The 26218-nt window shown below is 45.2% G+C and overlaps 1 protein-coding gene across 1 annotated transcript; it reads right to left on the reverse strand.

Annotated features, from left to right (window-relative positions):
- Window positions 1-1243: 1243 nt before the first annotated feature.
- LOC147032527 (olfactory receptor 51I1-like) lies at window positions 1244-25511 on the reverse strand. Its single transcript, XM_085858606.1, has 3 exons — window positions 25417-25511; window positions 5068-5133; window positions 1244-4340 (listed from the first exon to the last, which is right to left on the reverse strand). The coding sequence occupies exon 3, from the start codon at window positions 4333-4335 to the stop codon at window positions 3346-3348; it is 990 nt and encodes a 329-aa protein (XP_085714732.1). The 5' UTR covers window positions 4336-4340; window positions 5068-5133; window positions 25417-25511; the 3' UTR covers window positions 1244-3345.
- Window positions 25512-26218: the final 707 nt, after the last annotated feature.

Raw genomic sequence — 26218 nt, forward strand, 5'->3', positions numbered from 1 at the left:
CTCCCTGTTATGTACGGACGATAAGATATTTTCAAAAGCCCTGGCATCGTGACTTACTCCTTATTTATCCTCATTGTTGAAAGAAGACCAATGTTACTGTGTTCCAAAATGTGTTCCAAAACGTTCCAAACAGGGGGGTCAGGGAGTTAGCAGAGAGTAAATGTTATGCTTTATGAACAGCACACACACACACACACACACACACACACACACACACACACACACACACACACACACACACACACACACACACACACACACACACACACACACACACACACACACACACACACACACACACACACACACACACACACGCTCTGCCAATATCATCAATTTTATTTTAATCGGCTGTTTGGAGTCAGTGTGATTCCTGACGACAGCACGTGCTTCATACAACCCAAAAACCTTGAGAAGCTTTCATCCTTGTTTTGGGGGAATTTCAATAAATAATTTAAAAAACTACATTGCATTATAGACATTAAAGATGTGCAGAAACATTAATATTTATAAACAGCTGCCAATCGTCATGTGATGGGTAAAAAGAAAAATTAGCTCTGCAATTTTGAAAACATGATAATGTGGGAAATGGCTCGAAAATCGTGTTTTCATCTTTGAAAGTCACAAAGAGAAACTCCTAATGATTCCAAAGCAAATCCAGTTCTTATGAAGAGAACCAACAACTTTAAAAACAGCCACGAGGACAAAGGATAACGTGTTTTTACACTTTTAAAAGGTATTGGTTGGTTTCCCGCTAAACTATTTACATCACCGGGTGAGGGCAAACACAGACGGTTCCGAGTTCCGTACGAAGTTCCGCATGGATAAATAACACAAAAAGGGGAACCACAAAGGCTTACCTTTAAAATATCTTCTTCTTCTTCCTTCGGCTGCTCCCGTTAGGGGTCGCCACAGCGGATCATCCGTATGATCCCCATAGTGATTTGGCACATGTTTTACGCCGGATGCCCTTCCTGACGCAACCCTGGTCGCCTCTTACGACACAGGGATATGGTACACCTATTTTAACCGGGGTATATACACCGGTCCAGTATACTGGTACTCATTTCGCCGACCTCGGAAGGATGACAGGCTTACCTTTAAAATATATTTTTTACAAACCTGGAATTCAAGTGATAAATTAACAAAATGCAATTTTTCACAAAATGCCAACGCTTTTCACAGCTCAAACCAACATGAAGGAACTCCAAACACGAGGTCGATGGAGGTTTTTAATGTTTTTTTTATGTCTGAATGTCTAAGCGGGGGTTAGATAAAGAAAACAAATTGCACAAAAAGTTAAATTTAACGATTTCGTCTAAAAATGAAATTGCACAACAATTTCAGCTGGTGAGGCACATATTGAAGTGACAGGTCAGATAATGGAAGAAAAAAAAGGGGAAACATTGCAGAAAATTTAATTTCACATTTTCAGCAAGCCAGCCACCGCCTGTTTTACCGCAGAACAACACATGAACAACGCAGGCGAGTGAACCGTGAACTTTGTTCAAGTCAATTGATTTACAGTACTCGGTGACTGCGAATATTGTAACATGCTCACCAAGTGGCTTAAGCACTCCAACGAAATGGTTGTTAAGAAATATCTCGCTTGGCATTCCATCATAGCAAAGAAATAGCAATCACTGAATCATCATATTTAATGTACAAACACCTCCCGGAGATGCCCAAAATGTCAAATATGTCCAAATTGGATGAATGAACACTTTCTTAGGAGTTGGAATTGCTTGTAAATTCGATTATGGAGCTTAAATTTTGTAATCCTGCTTATTTTAAGATATACTTGTGGTGTTCGCATGTGCGGAAATGAAATAATGCAACGAAAGCTGATGTCTCCTTGCGTTTATAAGCATTGCCATGTAACCAGTAATTTGTAGCTATGATGAATGGGCATTTGACAATAGGAGTGAGGAAAGTGAAAAAAAAACTTTATCGTTAAGAAATCGTTGCAGCCTGTTCCAAGTCGAGGCATAGTTGAGCAGGCCAAAAACATGTCGGCTTCAGACCCCAGCGAGGTTACCTTGGATATGCCATGAATCGCCATTGAGAGTGTTGACTGAGGATGTGCCCGATAAAGGATATACTTAAATATGGCCTTTGTTTATCTTCAAAAGGGGTGTTTTAATTATCCCAAACACCCAATTTTCAATCATGCACTTCTTTGGAGTTTTCTTGGTATGCATGCAAAGTTTCAGGCTGCTTGGTTTTATAGATTTGGAGTTATGGAGGAGACACACTGAAACACACACACACACACACACACACACACACACACACCCACACACTTATTTGTATAGATATGCGAGGTGTGTGTGGCAGTGTGAATTTTCTTTAATTTATATATAATTCCACACCCCTTGACCAATCCCTACCTCATTTTGCATACGTGCTGAGGGTATTCAGGGTCAGGTCAGAAGCAAACCCCACTCTACCCTCCACAAGGAAATTCTCTCTTTGTGTGTAGGTTTGAAAATTAAAGACAAAAAAAACTGCTTGACTAACCTCCATTAAATTTCGCACACGTGCTTGTGGTACACAGGTTTAGGTCATGGGCATAAAAAAAATTCCCCCAAAAATAACCTCACAAGGAAATGATCTGTATTTATGTAGGTCTGAAAACCAAAGTATAAAACCACCGAGCCAATCTCCACCAAATCTTGCATACATGCTGGGGGTACCACAGTCAGGTCATGGGCATCCAAAATATATCCTCCCATCTTGCAGAGAAATTGTGTGTGTGTGTGTGTGTGTGTGTGTGTGTGTGTGTGTGTGTGTGTGTGTGTGTGTGTGTGTGTGTGTGTGTGTGCGCGTGTGCGTGTGTAGGTCTGAATATCATTTACAAAACGGCTGGCCCAATCTCCAACAGATTTGCATACATGCTGGGTGTACCCCTAGCTCAGATCAAGGGCAAAAACAAAAATTCCCCCCCAAAATGGAATTATGTATGCATGTATGTGTCGGTCTGGAAATCATGCAATGACATTGTGAAGGACCTTTTGGGTTTACTTGAGTAAAATTAAAAAAAATCCCAAATGTACTGGAGTGGCATCGTAGAGGTTTTTATCGTGCATCTAAAAGAAAAGGAAACCGCCCCAAAATGTGGGATTTATATGAGTGCAAAGTTCAGCTCCAGTCATCTGGACGATAAAACCAATTCAAGAAAATAGACCAGTCCACATGAAACCTTTCTCTTCTCAAACATTCTTTCCCGAATTCACTTCTCATTTGACTTTACAACATACCAGGGGAAGTTGAAAGTTTTTGAACTCATCTTTTCCAATTGGTTTCTGTCTTGATAAATGTTTGTCCATTTTTTTTGTTGTTGAATTATGCCTCATCGAGAATTTGAGAGAGGTAGGATATTCTTGAACTTTTAGTGTATTTTATACATAGTTTATGATATGCGAGCAGTAATGTCAAACGAACTTCCCCAATCCGAAAACCAAATATTATTGGATTCAAAAAGGCCGGTGTTGTTATTCCAATGAGGTCCATAATGAAAGCAGCTGTTGGGTGTCTCACAAATCTTTTGAACACAGTCATGGTAACAAAAGATAGGAACAGTGCTAAACACACAAACAGCTGTGTAAAACACGTGTGTAAAGCTTTGACATTGGCCTCTGTGGTCGATTTACGACATTTTCGGACGATACAGCAAGTTGAGTACATTCCAGTGAATGCCGTTAAACTGATGACCAAGTACAAGGCAGACACGACATAAATGTTTGGAAAATTACTTCCACAAGAAGATTTTTCAACAGTCCCAAATGAACAAGTAAAGTCTGGAATCACCACGGTTGTGCTGCAAAACACTAAATGCGTTGCAACCACAACAAAACTGATGCTCAACAACAACCCAATTGTCCAAACGAGAGTTGCGAGTTTCAATGCACCGCCTTTGTTCGCGATCAAAGCCACATAACTGTACGGGTAGAAAACAGCCCAATGTCGGTCAACGTACATCAACCACATGGTGAGTGACTGCTGAAAGTTCGATGTGTGTAAACAAAACAACTGGAGCAAACACTCACTGAATGATATTTCCTGACGGGATGCAATTGTGCTATTTAAGAAACAAGATATTCCCACAATGCCCCAAGATGTATCAGCAATTGAAGCTAAAGCAATATATAAGAGCATTGGGGAATTAAATCGACGGTAGACACAAGCTGCCATCACCCCAAAGTTTAAGAAAACAGAAATGAACATAATGGAGGTGAAAAGCAACATCACAAATCTTCGTCCATTGTCCAGATCAACACTCGAGATGTCCAACTTGACCGTGAGTGGTAAAATGGAAACACCTATTGAATTCATGATTTCTGTAAACAAAAATACATTTGTTCTAGTTAAACATTTTTTTAAATGCAAACCCAACAGATTGTATTTATATTTGATGAAATCGACACACTCATCCTGAAATTCTGAACGGTGCTTTGAAACAGTTAAACAGAAAGATAACCCACTTTTTGTCGTTGTTTATAATGTATCATGAGGTATGGTTAAAGGTTAGGGGGTATTATTGTTATTAATTTATTTATTACTTACTTGTTTAATGTCGAATGAAAGTAAGATTTTAGTTAAAGGAAGATAATCTATTACTCTGCTTTTAAGTCAGTTGTTGATAAGCATTAACTCGTGGTGTAAACATCATGACATCCCTCTGGGAGTGAGGGTTGTAATTTGTCTACGTCACTCTCGATATCTGGTTATGGACGAACGATACACAACGATATGTATTTATCTCGGAGTAAAATACAGTTCAATCTCATCGACTTTTAATGAAAATGAGAACGCTCTAAACGAATTAACAAAATAATTGTTTCACACTTAAGACAAGTGATCCTGCACATTAACAGGAAAATTATTTTTTTATTATTTGTGAATTCATATTGAACTGAGATTCAATTTACAATTTCCCCAGGTCGTTACTTCATCACTCAGGTATGGCTATCATGTCTCAGCATATGAGAACGTGAACCTTGCCACGTCCTGCACTGCAAGTGACAACCACTTACACTATGCAAAAGACACCAAGAAATATTTTACCTCGAAGACAAAAATGCTGCCCACTTGTCTCAAGTCGAAGGAATCCCAAATGATGGATGGAATGCCCTGCATGTAAAAAAAAAAATCGATGGCGATAACTTAAAGCTGTGTCAGGAATCGCACACTGATGAACTAACTCACAATCGAACCTGCACCTTCTGAGTTCTCCTTAATCTCTCCAAACCTGCAGGGCTTTATATGTGAAATTTCTCATTGTTATGTCAGCTTAACAAACTGCAAGGTTTATGTTCCAATATTAATAAGAAATACAAGATGGCGAATTAAACATTTGCGAAACATGTATGAGTATCAAAACCAAATGAGTGGGATTGGAGAGTTAAAATAATAAAATAGTTGTGAAGATTCTGAAAAATATATCAGTTTAATCTGTAAAAATTTTCAGGAAAGTAAAGTGAAATTAATTCAAAAAGCCACTCAAGAGCTTTACGTGAATATGATGTTCTCATTTTCGATGTTATTTCATAAAGTTGGCATACCAGGTTCAAAACCCATGTGCTGTGTTGCCTTGCCAGTTTACTGTGCATGAACTGTTGAACAATTTTCTTGTAAAAATCGTGGAAGTTCACCGATGTCTCCAAATACCCTTCCCCCCTGCACGTGAGAAATGCAGGTTAACAATGCAGGTTTATACCCTCTGCTCTTTCCTTGCTTTATCCCCCACCCCCAAGGTTTCTGCATGGCACACATGGTCCACCATCAACCCCCTTCTGGTGAAACTCCCTAAATCCAGGATCACTGCTCACCTTCGCTCATTTTATTTTTTCCCAACTGTAGAACCAACTTCTACACTCTCTTCAATCTTGTTATTCCCTCCAGGTCTTCAACACAGCCTTTCACCACCATCTCAGATTGTCTCCAATCCAAAACCCCAAGTAGTTACTTCATCATTGAGATATGGCTATCATGTCTAGCACATCACAGGAACCTTGCCATGTTCTGCACTGTGAGTCACAACCCCTTACAATATGCACACAAGACGAAAAAGAGGTGCACACATCGGACAATATCCAGCGTGCTGCTAGTGCTCAGTATCTTATATATCCTCGTTAACCCCCTCTCCCACTCACCCCAATCCCTCCTCCTTCCAAATTTCCAGTTTTCTTTCCTGAGAGTTTCCTTCTGTATCCATATTGTCCATCTGTATATACATCCTCTCCTGATTCTCATTCCTCCCCACACCCATTGTTTGTCCACCTCCCTCTATCTTGGCCTTAAACTCTGCTGTTGGTGTTTTTGCCTCGCTCTCTCGACTGTTCATTGACTCCTGTTGCAGTCTCATCCATTCAGTGTACTTGTACTAGCTTTTCCATGTCTCGAATCTTTAAGCAAAAAAACAAAAAAATTGTCCTCTCAATCTCAGATCATGAAAATATAATCAGGTTACTGCTTCCTATCTTCTTCTTCTTTCGGCTGCTCCCATTAGGGGTCGCCACAGCGGATCATCCGTATGATCCGCATAGTGATTTGGCACATGTTTTACGCCAGATGCCCTTCCTGACGCAACCCTGGTCGCCTCTTACGACACAGGGATAGGTTACTGATTCCTATCTGTGACAATAAATTTTATTTCTCTTGATGTCAACTTCAAAGTAGAATATGAACATAAATAGCATACAGGACGAAGACTTTGGCATCACATTAGTTTCAAATCAATTACAAGACAAAAGAAAAGTACATATACTTTGTGGGACTTGAAGCTGTGTTTCCAGCAATGTGAAACATCACTTCAGATGGAAAATCAAAAAGGACAACATGAATTCACACTCACTTACCTGTTATTACTTGACCAGTAAGTAATCTCATTCAATTTCATTGATATATATGCGAGCATGAGTCATAAGGGAATTTTGATGGGTTATTTAATGAGGAAGGATGAATTCACACTAATGAACCCCCAAGGAACAGATAAACCAAGCCGAAGGATTCCGTGAGTTTCCTCTCAATTATGAGTCCATAATGCAAAACAAGCCATTTGGATTGTGGATTACGATGGAGAATGGGAAACAATACAAGAAAAAAATACGCTGCTGAATATTATGTAATATGTAAAGCTCTTTCTAAAGCCGCTCTCACACCTTGACATTTTAGCCAGCGTATGCTGACGTATGAAAAATTTGTCTAAAACGCTGGAACACGTTGAATACGTTATGGGTTAGTTTTGTATACATTAAGAGCACGCTGGCATACGTAGTAGTACGCCGAGCTCGTCGACAAATTTTAGCATGCTCAAAATTTTTCGATGTATGCCAGCGTATGACTCACACGTTTCGCATATGCTGGCCATAAGTTGTAAGCACGTTACGCGATCGTTGACACGTCGACACACGTTACTTGTAAGTTACTCATAAGTCGAAACACGTCGAGGTAATGTTTAGCGTCAGTGTTCCAGACTCCATGGTTTTTTTGATTTATTTATTTTTTTCTTCGGCATGACGGTGATGTTGACACTTCGATTTCTAGTGCGGTTATAATATAATATAATATAATATAATGAAAAGGTTGCCGCTCAACGATTTAAATCATCACCGCACTAGAAATCGAAGTGTCAACTTCACCGTCATGCTGAAGAAAAAAAAAAAACAAGAAAAAAAAAACCAGGGAGTCTTGAACACTGACGGGTTCCGCCTGTGTGAACCTCATTTTTAAATACCAATTCCCCTAAACGCTGCCAATACGCCATTATACGGTAGCTGTAAGTTAGTAACACGTTCAGTAAGTTCTGTGGTCGTCTGGAAGACGTCAAATACATCTACATACGTCAATATGCGTTGGGGATACGTTACACATAGGTTCAAAGCACGTTATTCATAGGTTCAAAGCACGTTACTCATAGGTTAGAAATAAGTTTCGGGTACGCTAAACATTACCTTGACATGTTTCGACTTATGAGTAACTTACAAGTAATGTGTGTCAACATGTGTCAATGATCGCATAACGTGCCTACAACTTATGGCCAGCGTATGCGGAACGTGTGCATCATACGCTGGCATACGTCGAAAAATTTTCAGCATGTTTAAAATTTGTCGACGTACCCGGCATACTACAACGTATGCCAGCTTGCTTCAGCGTGCTCTTAACGTATACAAAACTTACCCATAACGTATTCGACGTGTGCCAGCGTATTCGGCAAATTTTTCATACGTCAGCATACGCTGGCTAAAACGTCAAGGTGTGACAGCGGCTTGACACTTCGATGTCTCGTGCGGTTATGATTTGAATCGTCGAGCCGCAGCCTTTTAATAGGCTACGCCACGTGATCGTGGGCGATATGCTGCCGCGCGCCCTATGCATAAGTTAGACTATCGTTGGGCATAGGTTGTGAACGCCGACAACACGCTAAGCATTTGTTGGTATAAGTTATCTATATGTTATCGAAACGTTCTGTGTGCATTACTAATATGTTATGCATACGTCCAACTCGTTATGAATACGCCCAAAACTGGAAAAAAAATCAATAGTTCAGCGAACGCCAGCGTTTTATATACATTTTGATACGTTGCCATAAGCTGGCTAAAACGTCAAGGTGTGATAGCGGCTTAAGCAGTGACTGGTATTAAAGATCACTTCCTTCCGGGTGACATAGAAAGCTGAAATTTTGTGTGCCGATGGACATCAAAGCCAGTACACCGGGAAAAAAAATCACAGAATCATGGGACGACATCCATTAATGAAAATAAAAAAATAATGAAAAAAAAAATGAAAAAAAAATAAATGAAAAAAATGAGGGTGAGTGACCCGAGACAATTGGGAAACACGGTTCATATGCTTACACAATGTGTAAGCACACCCTGCTGGTATAATAATGTGCCACATTCCTCAAAAATATTTGCATACCTATTGCAAACATGTAGAGCAAAGCCACATGTATTACTTGGTGATGACAACTCCACAAATGCAATCTCTCTTGGTAATCAAAATAAAGACCAATTACTGCACTGTAGTTCCAAGAAGGAAGCCAGTCATAACAACACACACACACACACACACACACACACACACACACACACACACACACACACACACACACACACACACACACACACACACACACACACACACACACACACACACACACACACACATCCAAATACATATATAATCACACAAACACAGATATATTGTTTTGGGCCGGGGGTCGGTGGTGAGGACGACCGCTGGATGGAGCAGTTGGGCCGTCTCTCACCGAACACCGGAATTGAAAAGTCGTCACCCTGGATAACTCCGGAGTCAACGGGTCACTTAAAGGACTGTGGTCACCAATATTTTGATGGCGTGAGGTAGGGTCCATTTGTCTAATTCCAATTTACCTAAGTAGCCACGCCATTTAACTACCGGGGAAGCCACACCCTCAACCGGCTTTGTCCGAACCGAGTCGCTATTACCGACTTGGATCCGGCGTAACCGAGCGGAACTTACTCACATGCCCAAGTGTGACGTGACATGACGTCACCCTCACACGGAACCTGCCCAAGCGTGTCATCCCGGGGATTCGCTCTGCGCGTTCCGCAAACAGAACACGCAGTGTGCAGCACGTGATGCCCCACATACGCCCTCGCATAGGGACCCGTGCTTTCCGAATTCACACAACCTTCCTTTTAACCGTGCATGTGCCAGTTTCGTACCATGCACGAACCGTTTCAACGCCGGGTTCCGATCGTGCAAACGTGCGTGCTTGGACCATTCGCAAAACACAGAATCGACGTCGCACACAGCATCCTGCGGAGCCGGCGCGGTCTCCAAAACAACTTTGTGCGGCCCACCAGGCTCGCCATCCCTGTCTCCCGTCTGGATCAGTCCATGTACCATTTCCCCACATACCCTCACGCATGCCACGACACTCACACCACTCGCACACTCCAACACACACTCTGGGACAATCACGCTGGGGGTTCGTGTTAGTTCAAGGGTTCCCGAGGCCTCTGCCCCTCCCAAACTCGGCATGTACCCTTCCATACCATGCACCCACTCGACCTCGCACGGCCCGACCAAACTCACCTAGTCGCGATCTGCTTTGAGGGAGCATACCGTCTCCCTCTGTTCCTGAGGGAGGTTAAACTGACCCCCGCATTGGGTCTCAACACATTCCCCCAGCTCAACCTCCATGTCCCCTCCTAGCTCTACTTGTGTGTGCCCCTCTTTTACTCGTTTCGTACACCTCGTTCACTTCTTCTAATTCCTGTGGTTCTTTTTTTAATTTTTGTGACGTCACTCGTCGCCTCGACCTCGCCCGTAGTCATCGCGGTCCGAACAACCGTTGCACTCCCCCCTGACTCGGCCGTTTTCCCACATTCAGGTGCCATTTTCCAATCCGCCATTTTGCCTTTCAGCTCCTCCAGAACCGCCTGCAGGTTCAACCCCATGCTCTGCATTTCACCCCTCATTTCGTTTTTCATTTCTTTCATATTCTGGTCTATCCTTTGCACATTCGCATCCATTTTGTTGTTCTGTTCTTGCATGTTTGCATCCATTTTGTTGTTCTGTTCTTGCATGTTTGCATCCATTTTGTTGTTCTTGGATCCGGTTCGTGTGGAACGTTCATGTTTGCATCCATTTTGTTTTCCATTCTTTTTTCCATTCGCCGCATATCACTCCTCTGTTCATTTTGTATCTTTGTCAGTATTTCCACTCATCGGGCCATGTCGAGTGGTCCTGATGAAGCTGATTCTCCTTGATCGGACATGGACCCGACAGGGACCGGGAGGGGGAAATTTGGTGCAAGGGGCGCTCATACGCCGTCCCTCCCATGCCCATTACAAACTCTGGGTTTGGCTGCGGGGAAATGTCTTCCTGCATGGGGGTGTCATCCTGGACCATGGATTCCCTTACCATTATTTCTACACCCATCTGAGCCAGCTCATCTTGGCCCGCCATGGCTTGTTCTGAGAATCAATTTGACGCTCTTAATTTGGAGGGAACGGGGGGGGGGGGGTTGCTCCGCGTACCCCTGACCCAAATCCCGTAAGTTTCTCTGGAGGCGGAGGGGTTTGAACCCGCGCCTGACACCAATTATTGTGGTGCCGGGTTCGGTGGCGAGGACGACCGCGAGACGGAACAGGTGGGCCGTCTCCCACCGAGCACTGGAATTGAAAAGGTCGTCACACCGGATAACTCCGGAGTCGACGGGTCGCTTAAAGGACAATTTACGGCACAAATGGCCTTCCTAGTTCTCAAGCCCGAACCATACTGGGCCAATGAAAGAAACGACAGGCAATGAACTGGAACATTTAACAGGGGGTTAATTTTACAGTAATTGGGAAGGGAGACACAGAGCAGACTTAATCACGAATATGCAGGCAATGTACAGTGAGCAAAAGCACTTAACAATTTCTACTTGTAGGATGGTGCCACCACAGACACACACACACAACAAAAGAAAATGGACCCCACCGTGTCTTTATTCGGTCCTACAGCTGAGGAGGATAGTTCAGCTGGGGGGACAGAGTCTGGCCGGGTACCTGGCCGCCTCGTGCAGTTACACCGACTCCAACCCATCACGGTGGGACTCGAACCCACGACCCAGAAGCCCGCGATCCTGGCTGCCATGAACAATGGTTGGGCACCACGCAACACCTCCACCACGACCACCTCCACCACGACCACCTCCACCACGACCACCACCACCACGAGCACCAGCACGGCAACCGAGGAACCCCGACAAAGACCGCAGACCAAGACCGCAGATGATGACGACTGCAGACCAAAAGACCAAAGGGCAAAGTGCAAAAAGTCCCGACGACGACTGCAGACCAAAAGACCAAAGGGCCAAGAGCAAAAAGCCCAGAAGACGACGACAACTACTGACAACAGCTCACCACCTTTCTTATCCTTCCCCCCGCGGGTCGAGGGAACCGCTCTAAGGTAACTCGCCTCCAGATTGCATGAGGGGTTGTCAGGCGATCAGTGGCCTCCCATTATTGGACGGGGGAACACTCCATCAGGCTGGGGCGGAGTCGGCCCTGAGGTGATGAGCCTCCTGATTGGTTCATTGGGGGGAAATGGTGGCCTTCCCTGATTGGGGGAGGTCTGGTGGGAGGGGGCAATGACCACCATCCCCCCGTGCGTGTCTGAGAACCCAGAAGGAACAACCAGGGGAGCACCCTATTCCCCATCTACCCTTGTAGCGGGGAGGGGGGATTTTGGGTCGCTGTCGGGCCAGCCGCTGTCGATTGGACGAGCTCACAGTGGGTGGAGGGAACCTCACCCCTGTACGTGACACGTTGCACGTGGGCAATGGATGGCGATGGTGCGAAGAACGAAGGATTGATTTGTTGGCGTTGGGTATTGAAAAAATCTAACTCGAAAGAAACTTCGCAGCACACACATGTATTTCCCTTTCGACATAGGGAGCGTTCTAACTATAAACACATACTTATCGAAATAACTGAACTGCAGGGACTCTGGCTGTTGTGTGCAAATGGCTGCCAGATTCGTAACAATATATATTGTTGTGGTTGAGGAAATTCGCAAACCACCATTCAGGTCCCGTAGGTGAGGTATCTCTGTAAGTACATGTGTAGTTAGCCCAAACCCGTTGTTTAGAGGGAATAAATGTCATTCATTCGGGCTGTGACCCTTTAAGATAGCCGTTTTTCTGTTCTATCTTTATTTTGAGCCAACCACGTCTCAACCCCCATCACACAACAACCACCAACCGCAACTCCGCTTCACAACAACAACAACGCCAACAGCCACGACCTTTACCGTCACAACTCGCTCTCGCAACCATCGCATCACCGCCATTCCAAGCGTCGCCATGGCCATCACCGCCACAATAAACCCTCCACCACCTTCACCTCTCCTTCTGCGGCCATTCCCACACCGCTTATGGGCACCGATCCTGGACTCGTACAGGGCGTGCGCCGAGCAGCGGGTGCAAAAAGCGGCCTTTCCGAGAAGTCGGATCAAGAATGATACACGCCCACTTCTGATCCGTCCAATCATTAGGCGCGGGGCGATTTGGGCCCGCCTCCAGGCGCGTCGGAGGAGAATCGATAAATGCAAATTCACGGATCAGGAATGATTCACGCCCACTTTTCCTCCGTCCAATGGGCGAGAGTGGCTCCGCCCCCGAGCCCATCCTGATCCGAAAATCTGCATATGGGTTCTCCTGTCGCACTATAAAGCGCCGAGCGCGGGGCGAATTGAGGCAGTTGAGAGTTTCTGTTTCGGTCTCGAGTTGGAGAGGTGTGGCGGCGGCGAAGTGTGGCAGCAGCAGTCAAGATGGGTCTGGAGGAGAGTCGGTGTGTCAGGGTTCAGAGTCTGTCGGGGAGCTGCAGAGAGGGGAAGCCGGGAACGCGGTCGAGGGCGCAGTGGAGTCGCTCGTCGCGGGACCGAAGCAAGCCAGCTATCCTCTTTCCCCAGAGCATCAACAACCCCCCCCCTTGTCCCCTCCCCCCCCGCGCTGAGATAGTGCGAAAAGGGGTCCCGTTCCCACCCCATTCCAAGCAGTGCCAACGAAACCCGCGGGGGAGCGCGGAGTCGGGGCACCGCCGCCATTTTGCGGCTCATCACAAGACGGGTAGGCTCCACGCGGTCTCGCCCCAGGCCCGTCTGCCCCCTTGTCGTAGAGTTGGCCCCCTTTTTCTTTTGCTTTTGAGTATATGTGTTGTCGGCGCCGTCTGTAAAGTAAAACTGTGTAAGTGTTGCCGTGTGCTCGCGTAGTCGGTAGTAGATCTGCATTGTGTTTCTTTTGTTGCAATTGCTTTTGGTGCATAATTGTTGTGTTTCTTTTACATTTGCTTTTTGTGCATAATTGTTGTAATTGTATATGTGTGCTCTCCGTTTGCCGCGGAATAAATGTGAATTATGTTGAACTGTTTTTCCCGTTTCGCTTCGTCTTTTCTTTAATTGAATCTCCATCTTACTTCACGTAAAGGGTTGGTAGGGGCTAAATACGCCCGACAATTAATCGGAACCGTCGAGGTTGACGATAACACCGCTTGGTCATCCCGATAGTACGGAATGGGTTGCTTAAAGTGGCCCGAGTCCGGAGTCGACCTGCGGCGAGGTGCGATCACCCGGTCTACCCTCCGTGTGGGTAGTTAGGTAGGTCGAATTTAGCGAACAACCCTATCCCACGCGGGGGGCCGATTGGCACGATCGTGGTGAGGCCGAAAGACCCACCCGTGACTAGTTCCCGGCGTTAGTCCGAGAGGGTCACGACGGAATTGTCCGTCCGGTGGGCGACGTGCCGCGATTCGAGTTACGTGGCCGCTCGCACGCCGGCGGGCGGGAATTCGTAACAATATATATATATATATATATATATATATATATATATATATATATATATATATATATATATATATATATATATATATATATATATATATATATTGTTACGTTTGAGGGGGGGGTATGCATTCAAAGGGTAATTATGTATGCCATGCTGTTCGAGTTTACCAGGATCTCGATGTAATAAGTAGTAATTCAGTGGTGATAATTTGTCTAGTAAATGTTCATTTCTTCAAGGGGGAAATGATAAATGTCACGTAATTAGATAGGGACACGGGATAGGGTAAGTGTGTCTGCGTAAACCCCTTTTGGTATTCTCTGAAGACTGGCCGTGACGTCACAGGACAGTACAGCAGATGGCTCCGCCCCGTGATCACGATTGGCAGAAGGCGACGGCAGTGGGCTAATAAATGGCTTGATTGGGAGTGACGAGGACGAAGGATAAAAAGGTTCTGTTCGGGGTCGAAAAAGAAGAAGAAGAAGATTACAACCAGAACGCTCGTGTTTTTTTGGTGTGGAACCTGTGGCGGCAGAGAGCGTCCTGGTTGCTGGGCTGAGTCGATCGTGCTCTTGATCGTGCCTGGGAGCCTTGCCGAGCCTCGTGCCTCGCTTGGTTGGCTCTGGGGTTCTGCTGACTCGGAGTACGGGGTCGGGCGGCGGGCGGACCTGCCTCCCTCTCCTGCTCGCGGCTTGGCGCGGGAGCTGGTTCCCTGGCGGCTGTGGGCGGACTTGGGCCAGGACCAGGAGGTCGACAGCACCGCGGTTTCTCCTGCCCCCCCCCCCGGCGAGAGCAAGGCCGGCTCGTCCGGCGCCGATCCAGGGACAGTTGCGTCCACACCACGGTCCAGCCTGACCACCAGAGATAGCTACGTTTTGTGTGTGTGTGTGTGTGTGTCTGCTTGGCGCCTTAGAGGGATTGAGAACTGAATATTCATTGGTATTGTCTGTGTTTTTCCCCACGCCCGATCCCATACCATCCCGTTGAATCGCCCCGGATCCCTCTTCTTGCCGAGTCTTGTTATTTCTGGTCAATCGTAAAAACGAATAAACATCATCAACTCAGTGAAAAGCGACTCGTGCCACCTTCCTCGTCCCGTTTGCGGTAGAGCGATTAGGACCGCCATGTTTGGGTTATAAACAAATAAATCGCCTCCATCGTTTCGGCTCATTCTACGTTGGCGGGACTGTTCAAGTCCCGTGGACGTCACATTGGTGTCAGGAGTGGGATGTTCGAACCCCTCTAAATTATATACCAGGATTAAAATCTCGCCACGAATTGGAATATAAAATTATTACAGAAAAGCGCGCGAGCGCGGGAAAATTTTGGCGGGATTTTTCAAATTTAAATTAATTGGCGGCAAACGGGACTTCTGCACCATGGCGGATGTGCAGATGTTTGAGGAGGAAGGCCACGTGTCTGGCAGCGAGTCGGGGGAAGAGGGGAGAGACGGGGGTAGGGTTGGAACCTCCCCCATTCCGAGCGTGGACCGTGCTTCATTGCCCGTAACGGGGCCGGCAGTGCCGGAAACCGGTGCGATGACGATCCAGACACTGTTGGAACGTTTAATAGGGGACATGACGGTACAAATGGAAAATCAATTCGTGACACAGAGGGCAGAAATGACGACACAGAGGGCAGAAATGACAGCACAAATGGAAAATCAATTCGTGACACAGAGGGCAGAAATGACGGCACAGAGGGCAGAAATGACAGATCAATTGAGGGTAATGGGGGTACAGTTGGGTGCACGGATTGATTTAATGAGGGATGAATTGGGGGAAAAGATGGAGAAAATGAAAACTGAGATGCAGGAGTGTGTGGATGCTAAATTGGGAGAAATACAAAGTAAATTCGAGGATAGATTGGAGGAAACAAAGGTAGAAATTACATTGGAGGGGGAAAATATACAAAAAAAATTGGTAGATAAAATTGATGCAACGAACATTCGGGTTGATAAAGTGGATGAAAGCCTGGAACGTCATCGTGCCTGTGTGGATGCTCGTATGCAGCTGCAAGTTGAAGAGTGGGGAGAGCTGAGGAAGCAAGGGATGAATTTGGCGGAGGAGGTAAAAGGATTGGAGGCTCGTTTGGACGAACAAGATAAAATTATGAGCCAAGATGAAGTCTTGGATAAAGGCATGGTAGAGCCGTCTTTTGTAAGTAGAGTGTCCGGGTTGGTTGAGGAGCAGCTACAAACTCGCGACGGAGTCTTGGAGGAGGTTGTGCTGGCCCAGAAGATCCTGCGGGAAGAGGTGAATCGGTCCATTCAACGTTTGGAACAAGAGGCAAAATTGACCCATGAGACCCTCACCACAAAACATCTTTGGCCACAGTGGGCTCTGAAATTGGATACGCAGCCACAAGGGTGTTTGATCCCTGGGCTGGATTCGGACAAGGGAGAAACTGAGAAGCGGGCCACCGTAAAAGTGATCCCCCTGGCAAATTTCGACGAGTCAGGGAGCGTTGAAGCTTTTCTGACGCAATTTGAGTGCATTTCCCGACTAAACGGGTGGAATGAGCGGGAACGTACAGGGAATTTGGTGGCAACGTTGCGGGGACCAGCCGCAGATGTGTTAAACGTCATCGCGGAGGGGATGTTGACCAGCTCCCACATTTGCGAGGCGTTGAGCCGTCGGTTTGGGTTCGCGGCAAACTGTGATCTGGTGCGGGCTCAGCTCCAGCACCGCAGATTAAAGCCGGGTGAGACAGTGCAGGAGCTGGCACAGGACATTTACCAATCAGTCAGGATCGCGTATCGGGACCTTACAGTGGAGGCATGGGACAGACTGGCACTAGAGAAATTTTTAGGTGCTCTTCCTGACCCTGAGGTCCGAGCACTAGTGGAGCTACAGGATCCACCCACCGTGCACCGAGCGGCCGAGTGCGCGGCCAGGCTGGCCTCGTGGAGTCGGCCGGGTCGGGTTCCAGAGAGGCCATCGGTGACGATCTGACAGGCGGAGATCCAGGATCAGGGAGGGGGGCTGGGAGAAATTGGCATTACCCAAATGTTTCAGGAAATTTGCCAGAAGCTGTCAAGTTTGATAAGGGGTAATTCGATAGTTGGTGCGCCAAAGCGGCGGGGTCCAGCCCAGCCAATAGAGCAATTCGATTATGGCCGAGGGGGTCCGGAACCGGAAGAGACATTTCATCGATACTCACGGGGGCCTTTTATGGGGAGTTGTTTCCGGTGCGGGCGAAGAGGACACATGCAACGATATTGCCGGTACCCGGCGATGGAGGGACCCTCCAATAGACTTTTAGACTCGGAGAGGGTGAATCCTCCTGCTGAACCACCAGGTCTATCCTAGATGCCCTTTCATAGGTCGGGTCCGGAGATCACTGTCGGGGGTCCGGGAGACTAGATTGGGCTGAGCATATACGGCCATGCTCGGCTGCTGAGATTGTGGCGAAGTGCCCTCCTTTGGTGGAAAAAAAAAAGAATTGTGGGAAAATTGGCATGGGTTTGTAAGTTCTGCTGGGTTTTAGAGTGACAATCGGGACAGTGGGTAATTGGTAACAAAGCGGGCACAAGTGGCTGTCCAATGGCTGTTGCGTGGATCGGGTGAGAAGTGCTGTGTGAGTTGTTTTAAGTTAAGAAGTGAAATGCAGGTGTCACATGTAAGGCCGATGGGGTGGGGGAGTCATGTGGGTTTTGTGGGTGGGGATGATGTGCTTGTCCACAGGGATTGCTGAAGCTCACGGTGAGCGTGAATTGCGACCCCCTTCAAGGAGATTCACCACCTGGTAGCTAATGGTGACAGTGTCTGGAGGCAACTGGGAGAGCGTCTGGTTAGGCGACCAAGGCCGGTAGGACCTTGGCGACCCAGGAAGGCCAGAGGAGCCAGTGAGACCCCTTCCAGAGTGTTGTACGGGATTAGAGCTGATGGCTACCAGGGGGGAGGGAATCAAAGGGAGCGGGGCGGAGAAACGTCTGGGTTGGACTAAAGCTTACCTGTGGGCATGGTTGCACCTGAGATGCCCCCATCATCTTGTGGTAACCCACCCCACGGCCACGACGGGATTCAGCCTGCATGATTAAAATGAGGACCATGACCTAGAAATGTGATGATGACCATGGTGTGAGTGTTGTGAAGATGTGTGAGTCCCACCCGATCCCGCACAACTTGACAGGTGCAGCAAGGGCATGATGTCCGCATAATTTTGGGGCAAGCAAATTTGAAAATTGGCTTCCCAGGTAACGCTGGGTCTATTAGCATCCACTGGGGGAGGCGGTCAAGTGTAAATACCCTGTGAATAGTGTCGTTAAGGCTTAGAGTAGGAATGTAAAGCCTAAGTGTTGTGTTTTTGTGGAACCTTTTGTTTCCCCTCCCCAGATCACTGGAAGAGTGCTGGGAAAGAGCGATGATCCGGAGGATGGAGTGCAACTTCACTCAGTGCTCTCATGTGATAAAATAAAATAAAAAAAACAAAATAAAAACGAATGATTGTTTAGGCAAGGATAAGGCCATAAGGGGGTAGTACATTAAGCAGGATAGGTAAGTTAGCTGCGACTCGTTGCCCATTGCCCCTCCTACTTTATTTCGTTAGGTTAATTAGGTGTGAGTCAGTAAGTGTTAAGGCTGGTACGGTAGCGCCTGTGATATACCTTGCAGGAGCTGCGGTACCAGAGGAGGGGGCAGTGTTACGTTTGAGGGGGGGGTATGCATTCAAAGGGTAATTAGGATGTTTACTTAGGTATGCCATGCTGTTCGAGTTTACCAGGATCTCGATGTAATAAGTAGTAATTCAGTGGTGATAAGTTGTCTAGTAAATGTTCATTTCTTCAAGGGGGAAATGATAAATGTCACGTAATTAGATAGGGACACGGGATAGGGTAAGTGTGTCTGCGTAAACCCCTTTTGGTATTCTCTGAAGACTGGCCGTGACGTCACAGGACAGTACAGCAGATGGCTCCGCCCCGTGATCACGATTGGCAGAAGGCGACGGCAGTGGGCCAATAAATGGCTCGATTGGGAGTGACGAGGACGAAGGATAAAAAGGTTCTGTTCGGGGTCGAAAAAAGAAGAAGAAGAAGAAGATTACAACCAGAACGCTCATGTTTTTTTGGTGTGGAACCTGTGGCGGCAGAGAGCGTCCTGGTTGCAGGGCTGAGTCGATCGTGCTCTTGATCGTGCCTGGGAGCCTTGCCGAGCCTCGTGCCTCGCTTGGTTGGCTCTGGGGTTCTGCTGACTCGGAGTACAGGGTCGGGCGGCGGGCGGACCTGCCTCCCTCTCCTGCTCGCGGCTTGGCGCGGGAGCTGGTTCCCTGGTGGCTGTGGGCGGACTTGGGCCAGGACCAGGAGGTCGACAGCACCGCGGTTTCTCCTGCCCCCCCTGGCGAGAGCAAGGCCGGCTCGTCCGGCGCCGATCCAGGGACAGTTGCGTCCACACCACGGTCCAGCCTGACCACCAGAGATAGCTACGTTTTGTGTGTGTGTGTGTGTGTGTGTGTGTGTGTGTGTGTGTGTGTGTGTGTGTGTGTGTGTGTGTGTGTGTGTGTGTCTGCTTGGCGCCTTAGAGGGATTGAGAACTGTATATTCATTGGTATTGTCTGTGTTTTTCCCCACGCCCGATCCCACACCATCCCGTCGAATCGCCCCGGATCCCTCTTCTTGCCGAGTCTTGTTATTTCTGGTCAATCGTAAAAACGAATAAACATCATCAACTCAGTGAAAAGCGACTCATGCCTTCCTCGTCCCATTTGCGGTAGAGTGATTAGGACCGCCATGTTTGGGTTATAAACAAATAAATCGCCTCCATCGTTTCGGCTCATTCTACGTTGGCGGGACTGTTTAAGTCCCGTGGACGTCACAATATATATATATATATATATATATATATATATATATATATATATATATATATATATATATATATATATATATATATATATATATATATATATATATCTAATTAAAAATGAATATCTCAAACAATTTGATGGCAGATTTTCCTTGGCTAGGCCCTGTCTATTAGCTTGGCAAGATATGAGAGAAGAATGTCTTTTTGCAATGTCATAACATAATGGAACATAGAAAGAGTGTTTGGCAGAGTGATTCATTTGTGCCTGCATTTGCATTTGGCATTCACAGTATCGTGGAGTTACAGCGGCGAAAATCCATAAGATCTTTGGTGAGGAAGGCAAGATGAACACAAAAGATGATGTTAATTGATAATAAGAATGTAAAAGGTGAAATAAAATGCCCAATGTTTTTTTTTAGCATGTTCCAAGTGCTTGGCACTTGTTATGTAGTAAAATATCACTGCACTCGTGCTCGTGGCATGTATTCACAAGTGCAGATCAATGAAAAATTAATATAATTATTCTAGCTATGTAAAGCGACACTTCTATTTCACAACACAAATCCAAATGAATGCATGACTTTTCAAAATGACATATGAATGCGAACGAGACTTTTCATGTATGCTGTGTGTGCATTTTCAGTGACCCATTTCTGCTTGTCCAAGCACTTTTAACCTTCTGTTGCTCGGGGGAAATCGGGAAGTGAAAGTCTTTTAAATATAATTTTTAGCATATAAAGGAAAAGTGGTTAACCATAATTGTATTATATGAATATATACTGTGTACATATTGTTGCAGACTCAGGGTTTGAGGCCGCTCAAACTTTGAGAGCTAGGATGACAATATTTTTATACATAATCTTGAGGTCATTCCCCACCTAAAGTCTTGAAACCATTTTGCACTATCTCGAACAGCTTGCGCGTGGCGCCCCCTTTAAGTTTGTTTTTACGCTGATTTCATCAAAGTATGGATAATCCGAGGAGTGCGAAATGCCATAAAGCCTATATGACGTTATATTGCTCCTGGAATGTTCCAGAGGAAGTTTTGCACCAAAGGTCATAATCCTTAACCTTTGAGCTTTAAAGGCCACAACGGTCAAATTTTCAAAGTTGTGGAAATCGAACCGTGTTTTCGACCTTCTTCGACGAACTAACTCCAATAAGCTATAGCACGTATCCTGTTTCCTTATTTTAATGTCCAAAACATTGTTCTGTGACCTTTAAAGGTTATGCCAAGGTCAAATTTTGAAAGTTGTTGAACGAAACCGGGTTTTCGACATTTTGCAGCTGTTGATTGAAGGCCATGATAATTAATGATAACTTGGTCAAAAATTATTACATTGTCTCATCCTTGACTTCTGAAACAATCTACATCATCAAATACCGCTCGTGAACCATTGTCGTCTTCAGACTTGTTATGTCAAAATTCGCAATTTTCTAAGTTTTTGACCTTCTGACCTTGACCTTGGCACGAAAGTGAAAAATCGGACAACGACAAGTTTTGGATTATTCATTTTGCTATTCAAATACCGAAGAACCCATTCCATTCAGTCAATTCCCGAGGAGAAGATAGATTTTTAATCCGACTACCCTCTAAAAATGGCTATTTTTTTAGGGTGTGGCTCCGACCATAATGGGTGTAGCACACCCTCATCCAGGAAAACACAACTAGACATTGATATCGAACACATAACCAAGTTTCATCAAGAGTGGATCAAAGTCCACGGAGTTATGCTCTGGACAGACAGACACACACACACAGACAAGCCGGTAGGCAGACATGGGTAGTCGCGATGGGCACCTTCAATGGGGAATGACCTGAGGATTAAGCACAAGAAAATTCATGATTCTCGCTTCAAGGGTTAATGCTGCAGATTGTTTTTCCATTAAACTACCCCCACATTTAGAGGTTTTTCTGCCGTAGCTAGGCAACGGAGGGGCCCATAGCAACGGTTCTTTCTCACACATAACTAGGACATACCATGAACCTACCATACCAGTTTCATGTATATCTGACTCAGTCTCTGAGATATAACGAACTTCGTTTTTTTATTGTTATTGACCAAGGTTCATTCAAATTCTATCTTCTCCGACAGTTTTCATAGGATCCGGCTGGAAATTTTTGACAATATGGCTGAATGTACTGCCTACAGTCGCTCGTGGCCCGATTTTTGATTTTCGAAAAAATAAATTTTTTATGATTTTTCAAACATTTCAAAAAATTTCAAAGTCCCTTTGCTAGGCAACGGATGGGTCCGTAGCAACGGTTCTCATTTGCACACAACGAGGTCATGGTATGAACCTACCAACTAAGTTTCATCGAAATCAAAATATTTCAAAGTCCCGTTGCTAGGCAACGGATGGGTCCATAGCAACGGTTCTCATTTGCACACAACTAGGTCATGGTATGAACCTACCAACCAAGTTTCATCGAAATCGCCATTGTATTAACGGAGCAATGGACCGAACAGCAAGACAAACATATCGACGGAAAAATTGATAATAAGGGTCGAACAAATTTCCCCCCCCCCCCAATTTTTTTTTTTTTTCGACAAGATCGACTACCCAATAGACACAGACATAACGAATATAGTGGTCACTCTGGCTGGCGCTAGTGAACCAATTATCCTTAATCCTGATCTAATTAACAGAACATCACCCCCCCCCCCTCGGTGTGATGACAAATCTTCTTCTTCTTAAGTATGGCAGCTTAGCTGCCAGGGTAGCTATCATTTCTTGGAAGCGTGATTGTGTAGCTTATGCAGTGCCCCTCTACCATTACACAATGGTACTCATTTTGCCGACCTTGGAAGGATGACAGGCTGAGTCAACCCCCTGTTGTATTAATTCAGTAGCCAACGGGGCTTGAAATCAGGACCCTAGAATCCCAAGCTGCAGCCCAAAACACTAAACCAACACCAGGCTCGTGGTGACAAGTACCACTTAAGCTCACAGTCTCCCTACTTAATTCACATTGAGATGTCTCCTACGCGTCCACAGACCAAACAACTCTATTCAATCCTAACTTCGCTATGAAATTCCTCCATCTACCCCCACAACCACATATATATATATATATATATATATATATATATATATATATATATATATATATATATATATATATATATATATATTTAGATTATTTCATCACTTAGATTAATTAGCTCAGCAGGGGCTTGAACTCAAGACCCTATGATTTTTAGCCAGGCATCTTAACCGTTAAGTCAACACCAGACTTTTCAAGGGTCTTCAGGGGCTGATTGGTATTTGGTGTCGAAAATGTCTTGGGGGTCTTAAATGGTCTTCCAGCTCTTCAGGGTCTTAAGGGTCTCATGGGTCTTTGGGATCTAAACAGTATTTGGGGTCTTAATGGTCTTGGGGGATTTTTGGGGTTTTAAAGGGTCTTTGGGGTTTTGGGGGTATTACAGGGTCCTCACAGGTCTAAGGGGTCTCAGCATTCTGAAGGGTCAATCGGTTTAAAAGGTACATCCAACAGTATGTCATTAACAGACGTACGTGTAATCAGCATGCAATTGATGTTCAAAGAGTTTGGAATTAATTGACATCTTGTGACACACCGACATGAAATAAGTTTGATATATAAGTTGATTTTGTGAGGGTATTTGATTATTTGGTAATAAATGTTATTTTTACCTGCGACATGTCGTTGGTCAACAAGAGCTCCACATGGTTATTGTTGCTGTTGTTATTGTCATTCATGTTGGGGGGTCGATTTTTGAAAAGTGTATCTCTTGGTCAGACAGCTGCTGGGCCCCACCCACATTTGTCACTTGACTCAACCCACCATGACACTCAAACGAAATAATATGGCCACCATATTTGTTTTCTGGTGGGTCTAAGATATCAGGCTTGTCGGCCTCTGCTGATTATGTACTGCCCGGGTTTGTTGCATCAGATTTCCATTGGCTTTGTTTAGATCGATTGTGACTCACGATGAGGGACCCCAAAAAGTCTAATCATATGTCAAATATAAATGATTGGAAAGGTTTAATCAAGCCCGTCAGCACACATGTACGACGTGCCTCCCAAACAAAATAGCATTACATAGTTTTTGAACAGCCCCATATTGGGGTTAAACAATCCTTGACCATGTGATGTTCATATCTGGTGTTGGCTTAATCGTTAGGGTGTTGGACTTGGGATCCTCAAGTTCTGAGTTCAAATCCTGCTTGGCTGATGAATTAATACCAGGTGGGGTTGACTCAGCCTGTCATCCTTCTGAAGTTGGCAAAACGAGTACATTTGAATATCCTGTGTTGGAGTGCTGACACAAGCTTGCTGGGATTATTGAAACATTTGAATATTTGTGTTGGAGTGGTGATACCAGCTTGCTAGGATGGCTGAGACATTTTGAATATCCTGTGTTGGAGTGGTGACCTGTCCAGGATTGTGCCCAAGAGCCTAGGAGACTGATTTGGCAGCAATGATACTCTGTACAGAGTGTGGTATGGTCCCAGTGGATAGATGGATGGATAGACCCATGTGATGAATCAGCCTGTTCTGATATAAGTGTTGTTAGGTAGAGGCTGTTGTAGAGGCTGACATGGATGACATGGATTTACTGTTATTGAGGCTGACATGGATGAGAGGTGTTGAGTTCATCTTTTAATAGTGCATAAAATGTGTTTCCCAATAATGGTGTTCATCTTTCAAGAGTGCTTTAAATGTGTGTTTCCCAATCGCCTGTCACCAGATTTTGTCAAAAGTTGTGACCACAGTGTGGTCATTCTTGTTTGTCAATGAAACAATTACCCAGAATACAGTTGTTCTGTCACCTATCCATTTTAAAAATGGCAGAATTTTGATTATCGATGTCATTTTATTTCATCACAAAAGACCAAAAGGTTCAGTCAGAAAGAAAGCCACATTAAATTTGTGTTCACAAAACTTTTTCATAGCTCCTTTATTAATCAGCAGTACGTTGTAGAAACTGCTGGTTCAAATCGACTGGCTGTGATTTACTCTGGATCGTCTAACCTTTCACTTTTTATATTAAAAATGTTCCCTGTACGAAAATGGAAATAAACAAACTGACAGTTTTATGGGAAAAAATATATTCTGATCACAAATCGATATGTTCAAGGCAGTTCAGAGGGCATCAACATTTAACTAGAAAGAAATTAGTTGTGAGTGTACCAGGCTAACAAATTGGAGAAAAATATTTTTACTCCCCAGATATTTGTGTGAAAGAAAAGAAAACCGATTGGAAATAAACAAACAAATGGAGTGACTGCTTTTATAACACTGCTCTAGGGAATTGTTCCTTACCCTCTGCTGATTGTGTAGTAAAGTGCACCAGTCCAGTGAGCCATGAACCAATGGGTCGACCAAGCAATATTAGAGAGAGAGAGTGAGGAAGTTTGTTCAACTACAAAGAAGAAAAGAAAAGGAAGTGAGGGTGAGGGGATATGAATGAAAGCCATTTTGGTGAGTCCTTATTTGTAGCTTTGGGGTGGGTGGAGCAGCAAGAAACTTGTGTGAAGCAGGGTAAGAGAGGCGGAGCATAACAAAGTGCAGCAGGATCGAGCCAATTTCTCACGGAGATCAGCGGCACTGAGCCAAGGTAACAGGCCCAACAGTGGCCTTGCTTGCTCGGCTCTTTCAAGAGCTGCCTGAGAGGACGTCAAATAAATTTCCACACCCAGCTGAGCCGCCGAGACAATTTTCATGCCATTTAGTGAAACACAAAAAGGCCATTTGTCAGGGCTTCCCTCAGGCTTACTTTGATTCCATATTGTTTGGTCTGGAGAGGAGCGACATAAACATAGGGCACAGCCTCCTTTAAAACCCTCACCCAGGGTCTGAGTGTCATGTTTGGTGTCTGAATGCCCTCAGCACTGAAGGCTCAGCATTTTGGCTGGCCATTAATATGAGAGCAAGTAATTGTTGGCTGTTGTGAAAGCCAAAATGACTTACTGATTGCCTCCTTTTGCGATATAATTAAACACAGCTTGGTGTGTCTGCTACAGCCCAACTCAAATGAAAGGTAGATTGGCTGTAACAAAAGTTGAGTCTTGGTGTTTCTACTCACAATGAAATGGTCATTTTAAATATTTTAAAATTGCACTTC

This window comes from Eptatretus burgeri, chromosome 2 (assembly GCF_056783735.1).
Source record: "Eptatretus burgeri isolate ZD-2024b chromosome 2, Ebu_testis_v1, whole genome shotgun sequence".
In the NCBI taxonomy this organism is placed as follows: domain Eukaryota; kingdom Metazoa; phylum Chordata; class Myxini; order Myxiniformes; family Myxinidae; genus Eptatretus; species Eptatretus burgeri.

Bases quoted from the DNA above. Each gene is read 5' to 3' on its own strand.
- LOC147032527 (XM_085858606.1), bottom strand. From the start codon at position 4,335: ATGAATTCAATAGGTGTTTCCATTTTACCACTCACGGTCAAGTTGGAC.